The following is a 21,220-nucleotide window of genomic DNA, read 5'->3' on the forward strand; positions in this document are numbered from 1 at the left end:
ACCTGTGGAGAAAAACAAAAAAAAATCACGAATTACCCGAATACATTTACGATGACAAGGTAAATGTCTCATCATCTCTCTTTCTAACACTGATGTTAACCACAAATATAGGAAAGAGAGGATAGAACGTAAAAGGAAGAAGAACGATCGCTTTCACAATTTATTCTTTCAAAGTAACAGAGAGTAATAGCGATAATGTAGATGGCGTCTCTAAACAAATGTAAAATTTTTAAAACACTTTTTTTTACATGCGCAGACTGGAGAACGCATAATGAAAATTTAATATAGGTATTATTCCAAATTCTGATGTTATTCTCTGAAATGTTTCAAAAACGATAAACCTAATTTACTTACAGGAGTTAACAATGCAGTGCGGTGCCGTGCATGTGCCGTGTGGTTCCCGGCACCAATTCAAAAAAGAATAGGATCACTCCATCTCTTTCCCGTGGATGTCGCAAAAGGCGACTAAGGGATAGGCTTACAAACTTGAGATTCTTTTTTAGCCAATGGACTAGCAACCTGTCACTATTCGAATCTCAATTCTATCTTAAAGCCAAATAGCTGAACGTGGCCTACCAGTCCGCTCAAGACTGTTGGCTCTGTCTACCCCGCAAGGGACATAGACGTGATTATATGTTAACTTTTACATATATGTATGTATGAGTTAACAATAAAATTTAATAGAAGGCTCTTAATTTAAAGTGGAAATAAAATCATTTTAATCCAGCCAGCTGAACACGGCTATTGAATATTTGTTATATGGAAAAAGGCGTGAATGTATATATACCTGTAAGTTTATTATGTTTTAATGAAAGCATACATATTGAATGTAATAATGAATGTTTAGAGCCGGTACCCAAGTTCAAAGTTGTCTTTTGGGAGGTGTTCCCTGTCCAATTAATATGTAATCTGCTTCCTTCACTACCTACATCGTCTCCTTTGATCTTCCTTTACATCAGAAACTCGCAATAATGCCTCCGTCTACCACGTTGTCGTCTTCATTCTATTTAATGATTATTAATTGTTAAATTTTAATTATGGAGGATGTTTTTTTAATTATTCAAAAAGTTTAAATGCAATCTAATTTTAACTTTTTTTGTTTTAGAAAATTGGGTAAAAAGTATTCACTTTTAATTCATTTAATTTGGCTTGTTAGTTGAAATTATTGGAAATAGATTGATAACGACCTGCATAATCTAGTTCCCAATACATCTAATAGCTAATTAAAGCCGGCATACTAACAATACCTGCTACCTAGTTAACCGTTTTACATTTTACGGATACAATGTTGAAAACTAATTTAAAAAAGTGAATATTTAAACGTAAATTTTACTCTGATTCTATGCTTTTAAAGTTTAATTGGCTCGGCCGTAGAAATTTTGCAGAGCTCGTTCACGAAATTCAGAAATAAAATGTGATGATGACGGTAAATCTTTAATAATATGTAACTAATTTGAAATGGAGCAAACAAATCATTTAACTGTAAAATTTAGTATTATTAATGAGTAGATACTAGTAGTCCTAATATTGATGTCACACAATAGTCCAACGGGCATAACGTTGAAATTATATTTTTTGTAAACGAGTAAATTTGACCTAAAAATTAATGACCTCCTTGGAAGATATCCAACGTCCAAATATAAAAAAAAGTTCTAGAGAGTTTAAAGTCATCAATTCATAATAACAGCATAAGTGTTATTCGATGTGTTAAGTGGCAGTCGTATAAAGCACGTCCCATTCGTCCCGACCTGTCAATTATCATAAAACAATTCGTTTGAGCCAACTCGTCTCCAATTTATCTGTCGCCCATGGGAGTGCAGTCCGCGATGACCCTTGCCCTTTGGTAGGCCGCCCACGCAAGCACACTGTATAAACTGCTGCATAATATTTATTATTTCGCAAAATATTGGTACAATAAAAACTATTTTAGCAACTTACACATCATTGACAATAGCATATTAAATGCAAGGCAATTAAAAAAATCGATCTTAAGGGCTGTATCGTCGATGCCTGTTGCACTATTTTTTTTAAATTCTTCTGTATCAATCTTAAAATTACTATGAAAGCGATACGGACGCGGTTACTTAGAAAAAAAAATATCCAACAGAATGTGAAGCGAAATCAAGTTTATCAGCGATATAAACGTGCCATGAGATTTTATGTATGAAGTGTAGATTTACGTCATAGAATCAACATTATTCCACTGAAGGGCACCAACCAACAAAGTCCTACAAGTGTTGTTTTGTTACATTGTATTTTTATTTTATTACGAGCTTTTTAAAAGTTCCCTGTTTTATTGCCGCTATGAACTACAAAAGAGTGGGGTAATCGAAAAAATACGTTTGAAACTTTTGTTGGTAAATTGTTTTGCACATTTAAAAAACAATTCTTCTAATATTATATGTATGCATGCGGATGTATTTGTTCCTCTTTCACGCAAAAACTACTGAATAGATTTTGACGAAATTTAATACAGGTAGAATATAACTTGGAATAACATATAGGGTACTTTTTATTCCGAAATGTAAAAAGATGTAGCACAGTTCAGTAGCTGAAAGTAAACTATTTAAGACTTGTTTATTTGGAAATATTAGTTATATTCCCAGTATTGTTATATCACATACAGTGGTCACTCATGATAAAGCGTTGACTCATATAAATAATAATTAGTCATCGTCCATTGAAGAAATAATTACATTTCCATAAATAAACTGAACTTTGTGGTTTGAATATTGGGAGCATAACAACGTCAGCATTTATCTTTGAGCGGGCCCAGTCATCGTAGAAAAATATTAATATTAAATAAATCTAGCTATTGAGAGACTACAGTCTTGGTTCTTAGTTGCGGCCCTTCGGGCTGACAAAATACTCTTCTGAACTATGTTTTACACAATATGTACCTACCTTATTCGTTTCTAAAACATTAAACCAACATTCGTTAGAAACATAGAAATCAAGGACGTCCTGGCAAGGGGGTCAGGTCAAGAGTACCCGAAACCGCCGAGCTTGCATGAAGAGAGTTATGAATGTGGATGAAGCGAAGGAAGTATGCAGAGATCGTGGCAAGTGGAAAGATGTAGTCTCTGCCTACCTCTCCGGGAAAGAGGCGTGTTTTTATGAATGTATGTATAAACACTCTTTAAAAAGTTTAAGCATTTCCTAACTTCTCTTAATTCACCAAGTAAATTTATTGAGCAGTCGTTTCACACGATTGCTTTTGTAAAGGAGCCGGTGAACATAATCGTCGGGCTTTCAATCCAATTCCACATCAAAGGTCTTTTCAGGCGGCTGCGAAAACCCTTCACGGGCTTCAAACTAGTTAAATCATAACCTGTAAGTACTTATAGGTTAGTAAATTTTCGATTAGAGGTGGCGATAAGTAGGTTAAGCATGTAGGCAAAATAAGCATCGAACATTGTTAAATAAAGAAGTCAATATTTGCTTTTATAAACAGGGTTTCCAATTAAGAATTCGTTTCCCAAAACTCCCGCGGGCACTAGTTCACTGTCACGGAGAATAGGACCACAAGTCCATGAGACAAGTAAAGATTTATACGCCATCGTAAGTGACTTTTAGTACGTCGTGTATACTCATTAGTTAATTTACTCGTGTCTTCTACTAACATAAAACTGGTGAATAATCGTAGAACCTTTGCAAACATACATACATAGAATCACGTCTATATCCCTTGCGAGGTAGACAGAGCCAAAAGTCTTGAAAAGACTGTTATGCCACGTTCAGTTGTTGGGCTTAACGATAGAATTGAGATTCAAATAGTGACAGGTTGCTAGGCTTGGCTATCCCTTATTTGCCTTTTACGACATACATTTTTCAATTTGGGCATCATTGAAGCCCATTCATCTTTGAATGAATAATTTTGCCTGTTTTTTTTCACATTTTCCATTATTTCTTTGCTCCTTATAGTTGCAGCGTGATATTATATAGCCTTAAAGCCTTCCTCAATAAATGGTCTATTCGATGCAAAAAATTTTTTTCAATTCGAACCCGTAGTTCCTGATATTAGCGCGTTCAAACAAACAAACTCTTCAGCTTTATAATATTAGTATAGAATTATTATTGATAAAACTCTGCACTGCAGCATTTTTAATAATGACATAGAGATACAAATTAATGTTGGCAAACAGTCATAACATCCGGCTTTCCGGTTACTACTGTACCTACCTAATACATTACCTGGCTAGATGTGTAGTGTGTAGGAGACATTTGTTTGGCTTATAGCCTGTGCGGGACACGGGTTTGTCTGAAGACGCGCCTTAGTATCCCATATGCACGAACTATAGGTTCGAAGGATTAAAACACCAGTCACCACTTTACTGTCTTTTATTGTCTATGATAACTGTCTATAAATCAATCTAGTCTATATCACTATATCACTATATAATATATAAAATTGTTTAACTATTCCCGACACTTAAACTGTTCTGTAACTGTAATTTGCCCGCACTATTCGATGTCGAATTCAAGTCAGAACTTACTCTGAATCTATAACTGTAAACTATATTTTATGCACTGTCTATTTATTCACTATCACTATTTACTGTATTTAGCACTGTCTATTATTTCACTATCACTATTTACTGTATTTAGCTCGCACTATTATTTTCTCGTACTGTTCGATGTCGAATTCAAATCACAACTAACTCTGTATCTATAACTGTAAACTATATTTTATGCACTGTCTATTTATTCACTATCACTATTTACTGTATTAAATGCACTGTCTGTTATTCACTATTTAGCTCGCACTATTATTTTCCTCGGGCTGTTCGATGTCGAATTCAAGGCACAACTAACTCTCGGAGCAAACATTTCGTCTATATATACGGAATCAACCTGTTCCAGAATAATCCCTCTTTTTCTAGTGTTCGCATTCTAGAGCCATCTAGCATTTTCGAACTGTATTGATTGTTCTAGAAACCGTAGGGAGACATCTCGGAGCGAGTAGCGACATCACTTATTACTATTGGCGATACGTCAATGTAATGTCAATATACGTCAATATAATGGACATTGACATACGTCGTAATTTTAACACTATTGACTAGATGGCATTACTGTCTGCTATGCTTTTTCCTATATTTGCGCGCTAAATAGTTGTATGTCACGGTCTAAAAGATGGCGCGACCTGTACTGTTTGAGAATTAATATATTATTTTAAGTTGTCGCGTACATACTCCCGCCGTGCGGCGGCGGACTCGTCGCCGCAAATACTCCGTGGGAGCGACAACTGCTATTTCTTCTGTAAATTCTATAGGCGGAACTATAAGTCTCTGTATTGAGCTTCTGTGGATACTGCCATTTATCTATATCTCTGTTGCTATAACTGTGCCATCCCGTCGGAGAAATGCTTCTATTTGTGTTCCTTTTGTCTATGTAGTGCGGAGCTGCGATTGGTCTTCTATAACTATTATAACTGTATCGCGAGTCAATTAAATTTCTTTCTCTATGATGCTCCCGCCGGTATCGGAGTGGAGGTGTAACTGTCTTCATTCTGTATTCTATTGGCGGGCCATCCCGCCGGTATCGGACTTCAGGTATGACGGTGTTGACTCTGTATACGATTGGTGGGTTTTTACTCCACAAAAATCGGTGAGCATCTCTGTATTCTTCTATTTGACCACTATGTTTTCTATTCTGTTTGTTCTCTATTTTCTTCTGTCTATATGCCTGTTTGTAACTATTCGGTTTCGCGATCTTCTTTTGTTTATATGGCGATGCTGTCCTATACTCTCGTTTAATGACTGTTTTTCTTCGCTGTTTTTGATTCGGTTTTCCTGTTTCTTTTCCTCTGATTACATTGTCTATTCTATCTTTATTGTATGTTCTATAATGGTGTACTCGATGTTCCGAAACTCTATTATTTACACCATGTAACACCCAACCTAGTGGGGTGAGGGAGGCAACTGGCTGATTCAAATTCCCTTGTCGAACACTATTAGCAATCAAGAGGTGCCAATTATCTTGGCCTATCAAAACTGTTGGTTGTCCTTGTCTACATGACAACTTTTCGCGGATGTCGCGCAGGTGATCACAATTTTGGATGGCTTCTTCGGATATATACTGTGGTGATAGCTGTAGTCGCTTGATAGTGCGAGCCTGTATATCATACTGTTTACCACGTCCTTGTAGACTAATGGTCACACGTCTTGAGGTGCTGTTACATACTCTTGTTCCGGCTATGGCTTCTAACTGTAAGGATTCGACGGGTCCTTGGGCACCAATGCGATTAGCTGTGCCTTCATCTATCAAAGTTACTGTTGACCCGTCGTCAAGAAGCGCGAAAGTGTCGATGTAACCTTCAGGTCCGGATACTGTTACTGGCAATATCTTTAAGAGTATGTTCCGATTCGATACTGTTGTCGATGTAACTATTTCTTTTTCTGACTGTTTTGCCTCTGCAACTTCTCTATTATGTTCTGTCTTCTTTGCAAAATGGAGCAGAGGGTGATGTGTGCGTTGGCAACTGTCTATTCCACAAAGGTGCGCTTTACATTTATGCGATGCTGTTTTATAACGTAGGCACCTGTAACATAAACTGTTTTCCTTTGCTAGTTTCCATCTATTATCACTGTTAGCCTGTTTGAAGTTGATGCAGTCCGCACTTATATGACCATACTTTTTGCATATTAAACAATTAGGCTGTCGCTGTTGAACTGTGCTTTTCTTTGATTCGTTGCTGTCTATGCTGAACGTTCTGTGTAACTGTTTCCTGTTATTTCTGTCTTTATTTTCATGGGAGCTTTCGATCACTTCTGGTGGTGCAAATTTTCCACATTGTTCAGCTTCTCTATTTATAAATCTGTTAAACTTCACTAAGTCTGGTTCATCTAGTTGTTCTGTATCTGTGACGAAATCAAACCATCTATATCGAAGAACTGGAGTTAACTTTTCTGTTAGTGCTTTCACTATTTCTGGATTGTGTAAGTAATATGTTCGCTTTAAAACCTGTAGAGTTGCCACACTATTCTGTACTTTACTGGCAAACTCGCATACGTCTTTTGGAGCATCTGTAGTACGCTGAAGATTGCGTAAACGGTCTAATTCTGAAAGTGCGATGGAATCCGGTCTGCCAAATCTGGTTTCTAATGTCTTTAATATATCTGTGGGCTTTGCGTTGGCTATCAATAAACAATTGACGGCTTCTCGAGCTTTTCCTTTAAGTGATCGGCGAAGGCGTGCTGTATTTTCTATATCTGTGAAGTAACTAGCTGTTTCTGTAAATGCTGCACTATAAGCTAGCCACTCTTGATATGCGCCATTAAAATATGGTAGCTCTCCTATATATTTCGGTACTGTTGTTGGTCGCCCTGAGCGTGCTGCTAGTGCTATGGCCTCGGCTAATTCTGTTAAATTGATATTGCCCGTTGTAGTTGAAGTTGGTCTTCTTTCTTCCATATTTTCTATTTTGTTGTTTGATGGCACATTAAGGGGCGCAGAAAATTGCTGGATTCTATTTGGTTCCACCACATTCGCTGTAGGTACCGCAACGCCCGATACGAAAGGAAACGGACGAGGAGGGGCGTCACGGGTTGTGGTGGACTGTAGGACGTTGGCCGGTGTTCCCGCGTTTACTGTTGCTGTTGTGACGGCTTGAACTGTAGACTGTAATAAAGCGTCACGGGGTGCGAGAGGCTCCTGTATTTCTGTGTCCTGTTGTTCCAGCCACTGTGTTACACGATGTCGTGATTCGGTTTCGTCGATTTGGGACTCTTCTTCGATGTCGGTTTCCGCTGCCTCTATTGCGCGGAATTCGGCGAGTGCCATTTCATACTTGGCGCGAGCTACTTCCTTCCATGCGAGGGCAAGACGCTGTGATTTATTTGATTTTTTACTAGTTCTATTAGATTTTGCTGTAGGCTCTGTCATGGCCGTCGGTGGTACAGTAGGAGTTTCTATGGGCAACTGTACTTCTTCTGGTTTTACTTCAGCGGAAACTGTCGGTGTGTCGATAGCGGGGGCCTGTCGGCGGGCCGCTCCGGACTGCGATCTTGTAACTGGCATGCTAAAAACCCTTCGATCCGGCTCGAAGGACCACGATGTGCGGGACACGGGTTTGTCTGAAGACGCGCCTTAGTATCCCATATGCACGAACTATAGGTTCGAAGGATTAAAACACCAGTCACCACTTTACTGTCTTTTATTGTCTATGATAACTGTCTATAAATCAATCTAGTCTATATCACTATATCACTATATAATATATAAAATTGTTTAACTATTCCCGACACTTAAACTGTTCTGTAACTGTAATTTGCCCGCACTATTCGATGTCGAATTCAAGTCAGAACTTACTCTGAATCTATAACTGTAAACTATATTTTATGCACTGTCTATTTATTCACTATCACTATTTACTGTATTTAGCACTGTCTATTATTTCACTATCACTATTTACTGTATTTAGCTCGCACTATTATTTTCTCGTACTGTTCGATGTCGAATTCAAATCACAACTAACTCTGTATCTATAACTGTAAACTATATTTTATGCACTGTCTATTTATTCACTATCACTATTTACTGTATTAAATGCACTGTCTGTTATTCACTATTTAGCTCGCACTATTATTTTCCTCGGGCTGTTCGATGTCGAATTCAAGGCACAACTAACTCTCGGAGCAAACATTTCGTCTATATATACGGAATCAACCTGTTCCAGAATAATCCCTCTTTTTCTAGTGTTCGCATTCTAGAGCCATCTAGCATTTTCGAACTGTATTGATTGTTCTAGAAACCGTAGGGAGACATCTCGGAGCGAGTAGCGACATCACTTATTACTATTGGCGATACGTCAATGTAATGTCAATATACGTCAATATAATGGACATTGACATACGTCGTAATTTTAACACTATTGACTAGATGGCATTACTGTCTGCTATGCTTTTTCCTATATTTGCGCGCTAAATAGTTGTATGTCACGGTCTAAAAGATGGCGCGACCTGTACTGTTTGAGAATTAATATATTATTTTAAGTTGTCGCGTACATAGCCCAAAAGAAGAACACCTTCAAGATTGGCAAGTGGAAAAAAATTGGGAAACTTTCAGCTTTATTTATTTATATTGGCACAGCTGAGCAAACAAAAATATAGATATGTATGCTCTTAATTGACGCACAATATAAATGTATACCATTTAAAAGCAAACGTTAAATGCGAAGGTGTTCACATCGATGGTACGCCACATAGTGCAAATCGAATGTCTGCCAAACTGATGGCGCCTCCTATATACTTATGTACAATAACATATAATGACGTCAAAAAATACTTAAGTTTTCAGCATGGCGTTTTTATTTTAAAAATCACTACAGTACATTTATAGTTATTTATCATTCATTTTGCCGCCGGCTTGTTCCCGTACCACGAATCACAAACGCGAAATTGCGTTAGCCTAGTTTTGCGCCTGAAATAACGCAAGTGCATTGAAAGCATCGGGATCGCAAAACGCTGATATTTGTAATTCACGGCATGCGGCCGAGACGTGACTCCGACGGCTGCCATTACGAGAGACGTCAGAAGTCGCCTTTTAATTTGTGACTATATATTATAGTGTTTCGCCCGAACTCCATAGGATTATTTATAAAAAACGGAAGTTCAATGGAAATATTTCAGAAGAACTTTTTTTTTTTTTTTGGGACAAATTACACAGATTGAGTTAGCCTCGAAGTAAGTTCGAGACTTGTGTTTCGAGATACTAACTCAACGATACTATATTTTATAATAAATACTTATATAGATAAACATCCAAGACCCAGGCCAATCGGAGAAAGTTCGTTTCTCATCATGCCCTGGCCGGGATTTGAACCCGGGACCCCCGGTGTCACAGACAAGCGCACTACCGCTGCGCCACAGAGTCCGTCTATCATTAAACCAAACTGCTGAGCGTGGTCTTTTAGTCTTCCGGGACTGTTTCGGCTCTGTCTACTCGCAAGAGATATAGACATGATTACTGTATATAACTTTTTTCTTGACCTCCGCGAGTAGGAGAAATGCCGAGAGATAGCGGGAATACAGAAGTCGCTAGACACCATGAAAAGGATCAAAAAATGTGTTTATCTACATCCTTATTAGATTCAGTAAATGTAATGAAAATGTTTCAGGACAGGGACATAGATATCATCATGTTTCAGTGTTTTTCTTATACTTCAAGTAACAATATAACTTAACCTATAAAACACACAGAAAAAATCTCTACAGTTAAGAATTTAACGTGACTCTGGAAATAAATAAAAGTGCACCACCAAAAAAAGTGAGTAATTTCCCTCTTCGTTGTTAAATCCATGTGAAATCTCTATACGTCGCTATATTCAGCATAATATTCAATACTAACAACATAGTCTTATCTCAGCATCATATTAACCCCAATATCCGGGAAGATGATAAGCAGCCCTGCATGTACGAAGCACCCCACCTGATTCTCAAAGGCATATGATAAATGACATATCCATTTCGTGAGTGAGCGAGCCCTTTACATCTTTGCAATAAGTTACGGCAACTTTTCCATAGATCGTAATTCGTAGGTTTTAAATTACATAAGGAAAAAGACGGACAATAAACACCGCATGCAGATTTTAGTACTTTTTTAAATCTAGAATAATAATCACTTCAAAACTAAAATCTTTCCGTCAGTCTGTTTGCCATAAACAAGAAATCCACTTTATATAATTACCACAGAAGCAGACATTTAATTATTTGCCGGACATTCCTAATATCTATTAATGACATTAAATGTTACATAATACGAGTAGTGTCGATAAAAGTAGGTAAGTATCTTATTACATATTGGCATTTAAAATTATTTAACTGATAACTTTATCAATCACGACAATTTTAGGCATATGTTCTGTGTGAATATCTTAATTATCTCCTAGGCCACAACAATATTATTCTCATTAAAAATATATACCGCTTAATTGAAAATAATTTATTTAACAGACCTAAGTACGTTTGTCTGTTGAATTGTTTTGTAAAATAATTCTCAAGAACATAATGACGAAGGTTCTTAAAGAATAAATTAGGCAGAGACATGAAACGACAAAACTAACAGTATAAAGCAGACAGTAGATATAATGTCGATATTTCACGTAGACGACGTCGGTGATAGAATAAGTGATTATATATCTAAACGAGCGCATTAAAGAAATATGAGCCCTATAAGACGAGGCACCGACTTATTCGAGGTCACATTTCTTGGATGCTCTTTGTACCTTTGCATTGTAGAATAACATTATGTACATGCGTGCATAAAATCACGCCCAAAGGCATATGCGGTTAGAGGTAGGTTTAGTAGGTAGGTCTGTCCCTCTTTTATAAAGAAACAAAATAATGAGAAAGATTCGAAATCGCAGAAAAAATAACACAAATCAAAGATAGTTTATATATACCAAGAGAAGTATTGATAAATGTGTCAGTGGAGGCTTGATGCTAGAAGCTAATAGGGTAACCCAATACGGGGGCTCTTCAAGGGGTCACGTGCGAAAACAATGGTTGTTTACCGGAGCCCGGGGCGCTGATGGACAATGTGGTGAGTGCTTACGAACTCATTTACTGGATGGAAAACATTCGATGTTTTTGTTCCGTATCTGTTGAACATTTAGCGAGCAAAGGAATTTTCATTTCGTTGGATTTGCCATGAAATACGTCGTGTTGAAACAATTTTTCCAAAAATTGTTTTCGCTCTACAACTTCTCAAATTTTACATTGAATCGCAAAATAGGTAAAAGTAAACCTCGAAACTTTTTCTTAAAAGTTATTTAATACTCGTTCAATAATAACTTATCAGTAAATTATGAAGATTTACATTACAATGTAGCATTTGAATTAGAATTTTAGAAGAACTACACGTAAGTAGTAAAATATAATACAAAAGTATCTAGTAATAACTAAACAATTTCATCTAGCTTACATCACAGCAACACAAGCTGTACGGAATCCGAACTAATGAGACCGAACTCAATTAGAAGCCGAAGTGTGTCGCCGCGAAAACAATGGATGTTTGAGCGAGGCCAGGGCCAGGTAACCTAACAATATTACCTATTTGAAAGAATTCTCAACTCGTGCACATTAATTTTATAATTATTTACGTCATCTGTTAGTAACGGAGTCATTGAGAGAACACAGTTCTTTACTAAAACTCTAGTCTTCTGGTTGTGAACCCTGCTTGACTGAACTGCTGGATGCCAAGACTTCAAATCTGGCATTTACAATATTCCTTGTGTAGTCTAGGGGGACACCAAGAGAGGATTTCCCGGAATTACCGCGGGATTTTCCTTTTGACGTGAGCGTAGCCGCGTGCGTACTCTAGTTAAACATATTATTAGTACAACACCTACGTCTTAGCGTGGGCCGCAGTATAGTACATAAGTACTATTATTAATTTTGCGGCAGAATTCTTGAAATCAAAGGTATTTTACTACTGCCCATGTTACGAGTGTGCTGAAATCGTTTACGTATAGGTATCTTGATTCAAGAGTAACTCGACAAATGTTTTTTAATTATTGTACTTCGAGTACCAGGGTTGGATTTACAAAGCCTTTGAAGCAAAAGTGTTATGGAAAGGTAATAACGTAATAAGAAAGACGACACGTGACCGTGACGTCAACGGGACGAGACAGCCCTAAATATAGAAACGGAATAGGCACGCGAAACGTGAAAATTCCTGGACTATGAAGAATTTAATGCCAAAGACGACCTTTTTTTTTCTTATTAATGTCCTTACCATTAAAATTGAGTGATTGAAATTTTGCTTCACTCGATCATGAAACTGCAGCAATGACAAAATACATTACGTATTTGATATGATGCGCCTGGTATAAGGTATAATGGTATATTGCCATAAAGGTACTTTAAGAATGTTTTTAATTATTTAAATATAGATTTCAATGGAGATTTTCACTACTATTTTTCGATCTAATAATAAAAACATATCTTTACTGACTTTATGTAAATAATTCTCATGGCGATTTCAAAGAATATTTATTTGCATAACTAATGTAATATAAACGAGCCGTCTGGAAGCCATTTCATTTATCTATTTGTGCCATCGGACCGTCAGAAATAAACATGCATGTAGAAAATATTATAATCATTGGAAGATAGTATCTTCGGGTTTTCCGCCTTGTATATCTCAATCTCAATGACCTTTGCACCGTTTATTCACCAAAAAAAAAATACATAAACTGCGTATTTTTATCTTCTCTTTGCTATCTTTGTGTTCCCGCCAAAAATTTTCCCTCTTTTCTCTCTGAACTCTTATTAATTTTGCATTCGGATACAATATTCAGTAGTAGGTGTTTCAATTTATAACTATTATTATATTTTATTAATCAGAAACAAACTGAGAAACAGATAAAATTCTCACTTCTGTGTTCTGATTGTAGGTACACCAAAAGTACCCTCTTTTTGAAATTGTCGTGCTCGAGTTATGATGCTTTTATTTAGGCAAAAGCCTCAGGGCAAGAAAGTGAATCAGGATCATTTGTGGTTCTATTCTTCTGTCCCGGAAGCCACGAACACTTGAACAACTAGTCAGCTTTTAATAATGCTGATTGATAGTACTGGGGCGAGACGCAATAGAATGGCTATTCACCAATTAGTCTAGGCGCTCTATTAATAGACAATGCGGTGCATATTTGCCAATATTAATTATAGCATGTGCAACAATTAAGCTTATTTTAGCCGGATCGATTGCTCCTAATGAGACTATTCGCCAGTTGCGGCTGTGGTGGCGCCACTGTACTTAACGATCTATTAATTCAAATTTATACATTCCGTAGTTTAGGTATTAGGGCGAACAAAGACAGCCATTTTTATTTATGATTTAAAATTATTTCATATTTGTTTGCCATTTTGTAAAGAGTAAATGAGTGTCGTAGCTTAAAGTCAATAAACGCTTTTAAAATAATCTCTAATACAATAATACTCCCAATATAATTTCCATTAGATTGTGCATTGAATTTGGTTGGTGGTTATTGGTTTTAAGGAAACACAATTTATAATTAATTCACTTTCTGAATTAATTTTTTTACTTAAATTTATTTCATGTACACTTTTAAAGAAAACTTCATATTGTATATTCTCCCGAAATAATGGTCACAATCACGTAAGAACCGTTTTGTTTATTTCCTGTAGGTATTAATTTTCGCTTTTGTCTAACTAGGTTAGTCACATCGGGTGTTAGTCACGGATTAAACGCAGCTTCGAGGTGAATAGGACAGTTTATTGGGCGTGGGTGGGGTCATCAGGGAATCTTGGGGTCATCGGCCATTTTAATTGTGGTATTGTACTTGTTCTGTTGTCATTTGTTATGTGATTCATGCCTGTTATCGCAATCATATAATTTGACTTTGTTTACTTAATTCTTTTACAAAAAATAATTAAGTTACAACATTCAAAGTCATAAGTAAACATGCCATAGCCAAACTTTATTTTTTTAAATTAAGTCCAACATATAAACAACTAACTTTAAAAAAATATTAAAATGTCTTTAAATCAAAAAATACATTTCTAAAATATGTAAACTATGTTCAATTTTAAATTAATTCAAATATGTAATGACTTCAAATAATATATGTAATGTATTTATATTTAATGGTATTTAAAAAAAACGTATCAAGATCGTTTACCCTTATTTTAGAACGAACTTATATAAAAAAATAAAAGGTATGGTATTTAAAAAAAACGTATCAAGATCGTTTACCCTTATTTTAGAACGAACTTATATAAAAAAATAAAAGGTATGGTATTTAAAAAAAACGTATCAAGATCGTTTACCCTTATTTTAGAACGAACTTATATAAAAAAATAAAAGGTATGGTATTTAAAAAAAACGTATCAAGATCGTTTACCCTTATTTTAGAACGAACTTATATAAAAAAATAAAAGGTATGGTATTTAAAAAAAACGTATCAAGATCGTTTACCCTTATTTTAGAACGAACTTATATAAAAAAATAAAAGGTACCGACTACTACGAGTAACGTAGAAGTAGTTTAATTAAATACACACATACGTACTCGTACATACCACAAAATATATATATTCTCTAGATACACCGATATTTCACTTTTTTTCCTAAAGACCTTTTCCCTAACAAATTCAATATTTGATTATGTATTTAGTGAATCCGGAATAAAACCAAAACAAAGTTCAAGCAATCTCCTACGCAAAGAATCCATTACTTTATACAAAAATCCTTCTTTATATTAATTTAATTGGTGGAAATCTTCAAACAACCTCTACCATCTTTCATTAGATTTAGTTACATTAAATAATTTAATATTCATAAAACCTTGTTTAAAGCTCTTGAAAGAAGCTCGGGTCTTTATTATGTTGGGTAGGTAGCGAAAATGTTTACCTTTCTACTATGTTTGTATAATCTTTGTGTGTTCCCAGTTGCACCCTTCGCCCCTGTGCTTCGGGGCCAGTCCCCGTAATATGGAGTACACGCAACGTCGTTTTATGGCGTTAAAAGCTATCATTATAATAAATCATTCATTCATTCAATCATTCATTCACTGTTTCGCGTTTTATTATGACGTGAAACGGGACAGCGATAGTTTTTGCGCGTTAAAAACATTGCCGCGCGTGCTATACTACGGGGGCAGGGGTCAGTACTTTCTGATGTCTTAACATTATTGGCCCTGATTTGTACGGTTTGCCTTTTTTTCCCATTACTGTTCAAATGCTGATAGTACAGACAGTAAATTCTTTAAAACTGGTCATAACTCATTAGTGGCTTCATAGCGGTAATTAAGTCGTAGCCGGCTCTCTTTTATATTATCAGTACTAGGAACTCTAATATAATACCCTGAAAAGCCACAAAAAAGAAGAAAAATCTAATTTAAACCATTACCTACATTTAAATACCATTTCTGGAAGTAGTTAAGTGCTTTTAGGACTCTCCCTTGAAAATTACATTATAGGGTCATTAAATGATAAGTTCTGCGTACTTCATACTCTGTTAGAGTCTTGGAAAAACCCTGGGACACGTTAAAGGGACAAGACGTAATAGACAACATTGAATTCAAACAGTCGTTCCCTCCGTTTTTCGATTGTTATTATTGGAATCATTAAGTGATAAGTTAATCAATTGCGACTCCTACTCGTACTTACGCTTTTTATTATTAAAATATTAGTTATAATCGATGTAGCCGAACAGCTGAACTATCTATTGATTTAATTGAACTGAAAAACAATACAGAGCGATAACTTATAAATATTAGGTTTCTATCGAAAATAGATCAATAAGATAACTTACGACAGCTATACTTCTTAAAGCACAGACATGAAAGAACTTGTGGATTATATTGAAATTCTATGAGATCCAAAGATTCTCATTGTACGGGAATTTCAATAAGCTGGCCGGCCTGAAGGAAAAACTCAAATAACAAAGACAATTTATTGGTGTTTGTTTAAATGTTCATAAAATTGTAATATCGTTATTGGATATTTATAATACAGCGTAAAGAAATCAAAACTTGAATATTCTGCTACATCTAAATATAAATATTTTTCACTTTTAGCAAAAAACATGTTCGTTAAATATATTACTTTACTCTAATAAGATAAAGAAAAATATAGGTTTTTTTTTATTAAAAAGTAGATATCGCGATAGCAAATGAATGCGCGTCTTTCAGAAGTTTCTCAAAACTGGCGTCAATCCAAACCAGACGAGTGTTTGTAAACTAGTCAGAGGAATCTATATTTGTTCAATTTTATGTGTGACCACCTACTGACGTCTATCGGGCCGTTTGGTTCTAATGTAAATAAATACACTCCTTTCTAGATCTCGGTCCAACAAACTGACCTTATTTGAAATATGATAATGTCTTGATATAAACTTGATGTTTCTCGCAAAGATCACGAATATTTATACATCCACCTTGAATTTGGCCTTTTTGATTGGTCTTTTATAGTGCAATTTTTAGAAACAGAGGAAGGTTTAGTAGCTACGATATTATTAATTATTTTGAGTTATGTTCATTTCGACATTATATATGATCTCAATCTTGATGAAAGATTTATGAAACATTCCAAGAGCCTCATTAACCATATAGTAATATAGTTACAAAATTCTAACAAATTTTCTATAAGTAACTAAATCTATTAATAGTAAGAAGCTTCTTGAATTCCTTTGCCTTTCTATTTAAATGATTAAGTGCCCATTAAGCATTAACGATGCCCATTCATTTTTATCGTTTGTTTAATTTCACATGAAGTGTAAATAGCTTTATATTATTAAAAAAATGATGGTAGGTGTGAAGCTATAACATTTTTAAAACTTTACATTTATGTTGGAAAGTTTTGATGTCCCTAATATTACTTGTTGATAAGATTTTAAGAAAGCTGATGAGCTTTCTTAAAATCATATAAAATATTATTATTCTTCAGCTCTTTATAATAGATATAGATATAAGATAAAAAAAGAAAGTACCTACATACAAAAAGTTACATAAAGATGTACCCTATTGTTTAAAGGGCCGCTCCAAATCATAATGCATTTTTTATCACTATCCCTTCTTTTTTCTAATATGGGATTTCCATGGCAGATTTGCCTACACAAAACTATTGAGAGATAAGAGAGACGAACTCAAGATATTTCAATGCTAATACAGTTTTATACTGAGTCGTGTTTATAATATATATATGAACGTGTTTATATTCAATGGTTTCTGTGAAAATTTACGGCAAATTTAGCAGAATTATTGCAGTAAAGTTCTTAAAAGGTTGCGCAAGCTAAGGCATTATGTATCGCGTATCCTTTTTTTGTTTACACTTCACAACTGGTTTGCCCCAAACCTGTTGGCCTGCACCATAGCGCCCGACTCACAACATTAGCTTTTTATCAAATGTTACCTTAAAACTGTAAAAAAAGGTTTACTTTTTCCTTAACGTCACTAAGAACAGGAACAAAATTATCTTTACATTTATGCTAACATTCATCAATTAACTTAAGTATGTGGTGTATAGTTTATATATTTAAATCATTTCTTTCAAATAGTACCTACATATATTTAAAATGTTTTTCGCACTTGGTTAATCTTGATGGTATGATCACAATATTCATTATTTGATAGTTTCTCATATAAAACTTGTCTGTATTGTATAAGTGAATCAATCAACTATTTCTCATCAAACGTTGTCCCTATTACGCTTGGAAGATATGTTTGCACTTCGATTAATTGTTGATGAGTTATTGAGATGACCTGATTGACATTTCTCTATTGGTGAAGGACGAATTCCTCAATATCTATTAAAACCGTTACCATGCTAATCATTTTATTGTTTGAGCAATTGGCTATAATAACAGGCGGTACAAGAACGAGTATGTCAACAGACCTTGGCCGAGCTTCTCAGGCTGTGCCTTATCTACAACATCGCTACAGTAGCAGCTAGCTACAAGATAATTATATAAGATCTGTATATCACGTAGCTCTACACTCTCTTGAATACTGATTCTTGATTACAATGTTTATTTGGTTTATATCTCGACGTAAATCAATTTCATGAAACAATTTACTTAATTGGTATAAAAAATCATTTAGCGCTTTTTTATATATCATTGGTTGAAAAATAAAATGTTAATGATAACAAAACTGGTGTTTTCACTTACCGTGTCTTCGAAGTCATTGAACAGTCTGTTGTTGTTGATTTTGTTGTTCAAGGCTTTCACGTTGGCCGACATCGCGATCATGTTCACTTTCAGCTGGTCCAGCTCCTGGTGCAGCCTCGCTATCTGCACTTCTCTCACCACTGTCACCACTATCAGGAAAACTGCCAGGACCCCGACAGAAATGGCCAGCGAAACCAAGCAAGGGTTCCGCCTCCTGCTCTTTTCTGCCATCCCAGCTTTATATTGTCTTTCGAAGTCACCGCTCACTAAATTCTTGGACATGTCCTTAATCTCCTTCATCGCGTCCGTCTGCGTATACATCGTGACGGCTTCGGGTATTAGTGCGTGTTTTTCAGCCATCACCCCCAGCACTACACTCGCGATGACACCCGATACGGTAGTTGTGTTTATCAATTAGCAGTTATCGATACATTATCCGGGTTCGCGGAAGACCGGGTCGAGGGGTTGGTCGCGAAAGAGATAGCAAATGTCCACGTGCGGAGTTGTATTCGGCAGAACTACACGCGCAGTTGTCGGAGCGGTCTAGAGACGAGTGCCGTGGCTGGCGGACTGCGCGCGCGCAGTTGTTTGAGCAAACTTTGGATCTCGGGCTTGAACAGTGAGCCCGCGCACCTCTCGGCCGGCCGCATTCCCTGACGTATAATCCAGAGCTATCAAGGAATGCAATCGGGACGATTAATCGACCTTCCTCGTTCTGACTACCGTAATTTAATTGATGGCTGTTTAGATAATTTTGAGATCGCTTTTTGTGAGTTGATCGTTCTAAATAAACATCGATTTATTCTGGTATTAACGTTCATTATAAGCATAAAATATAATACTTGTAATGTGATAACAGGGTTTTTTCACTAAATCAGATAAGATGAAACTAAATTTGTTAATTACTTAAATGTTTAAGCTGTCTAAGTACCATTTAAATAGTTTCATCACGAAGTGGGACTTATTACCCTGAAAATGATCACCACTAATTTGAAAAGGATGTCTTAGACAAAAAATATGCACAAAATGTACATCTCTTATGTATTAAAAATATTCAAATTCAAACTCAAAATTTTTATTTATTATTAAAGGACACTTCATATCACTTAATAATTGTCATCTTTTGGTTTCACGACATTAATTGACGCCAAATAAATTACTTAAATTTAAGTTTTCTGCCGCTTCCAAAGCGTCAGTGCAGAAGCAACGGTAACAAACTGCACTGCTGCATTTTCTTCAACTTCACAAGTATCCAAACTTAGAATAGAAATGTGGACGAGAGAATACATTGTTCAGATTAATATGAGATTTTAATAATAAAAAAAATATTTATATATTTTTTTTTATGGATTGGCAATTTTAAATAGATTTGTTTCAAAACATTTTGATTTAGATTCGTAACAAACTACAAATCATTACGAGGTTCCTGTGCCAAGCTCAAGCCAGATATTTTTATCATTCAGGTAACCATCAGTCCTATTCACAAAGTACTTTTTTTACCTACATGCTCTTTGAATTTTTTGTTAGGCATATCAAGAACCGACTCCGGCAACCTATTGTAAAATCGTATACAGTTCCCCATAAATGATTTACGTAAGTACTTAGCTAGGCCTATGATACAGCACGATTAATTTATGTTTATTACGTAAATTTCTATCAGTTTTGGCACTAACTTTTTTGAAAAAGAGAGGTATTTTTTCTGACATACATTATAAGATCAATAATGTACTGGGACGCTACTGTAGGTATATTTATTTCCTTAAAGAGTTGTCTTAACGAGTCTTTTGGTCCTTAACCGTAAATTGCGCTTAGTTTGAGCGCACCTAGAGGTACCTACAGAAAAATCAATCAAAATAAAAAAAAAAAATCAAAATAAACTCCTTAAGGATCGTAGTGGTGTACTAAATTAAGATTTCTTGGATTTTCCCATTTACCGGAATTTAGTCAGCCAACAGTCTTGAAAAGACTGAATGGCCACGTTCAGCTATTTTTCTAATGATAGAATTGAGATTCAAACAGTGACAGGTTGCTAGCCCATCGCCTAAAAAAGAATCCCAAGTTTGTAAGTCTATCCCTTAGTCGCCTTTTACGACATCCATGGGAGAGAGATGGAGTGGTCCTATTCTTTTTTGTATTGGTGCCGGGAGCCACACGAATGATTAGAAAAGTATAATTCTACTCATTTATAACTGCGAAAGTGTGTAAGGATTTGTGTTTGGTACACTTTCGTGTAAAATCTGATGAATAACTAATAAATAATTTTATCCCGAAATTCCCACGGGAACTAAGCCCAGTGGCGCAACTAGTAAGTACATAAACTTTCGATTACACTTAGATTTTAACACTTGTCTTGTCTTGATTATCCGTATTATAAAATTACTTAAGTGATCCTACAAATCACTGACATCATTTCAAACAAGAGCTAGTACATTGTATGTATGTATGTATATCGATACATCCTAACTATCCTAATTAATATCCTACCTAACCTAATTATAAATGTGAAAGTTAGTTTATTTATTTGTTTGTTTGTTACTTGTTCACGGGTTATCTACTGAATTGAAATAGAAAGAGTCTGAAGAAGGACA

At 35.5% G+C, this 21,220-nt stretch overlaps 1 protein-coding gene across 1 annotated transcript in view; it reads right to left on the bottom strand.

Annotated features, from left to right (window-relative positions):
- The window catches only part of LOC106129836 (protein eiger), a 31,588-nt gene extending 12,352 nt beyond the window's left edge, over nt 1-19,236 (bottom strand). Inside the window, exon 1 of the mRNA XM_013328526.2 lies at nt 18,633-19,236. Within this exon, the coding sequence (XP_013183980.1) occupies nt 18,633-18,992 (360 nt within the window). The 5' untranslated portion in view covers nt 18,993-19,236. The remainder of the gene's footprint in view (nt 1-18,632) is intronic.
- Between the last annotated feature and the right edge of the window lie 1,984 nt (nt 19,237-21,220).

This window comes from Amyelois transitella, chromosome 3 (assembly GCF_032362555.1).
Source record: "Amyelois transitella isolate CPQ chromosome 3, ilAmyTran1.1, whole genome shotgun sequence".
Classification (NCBI taxonomy): domain Eukaryota; kingdom Metazoa; phylum Arthropoda; class Insecta; order Lepidoptera; family Pyralidae; genus Amyelois; species Amyelois transitella.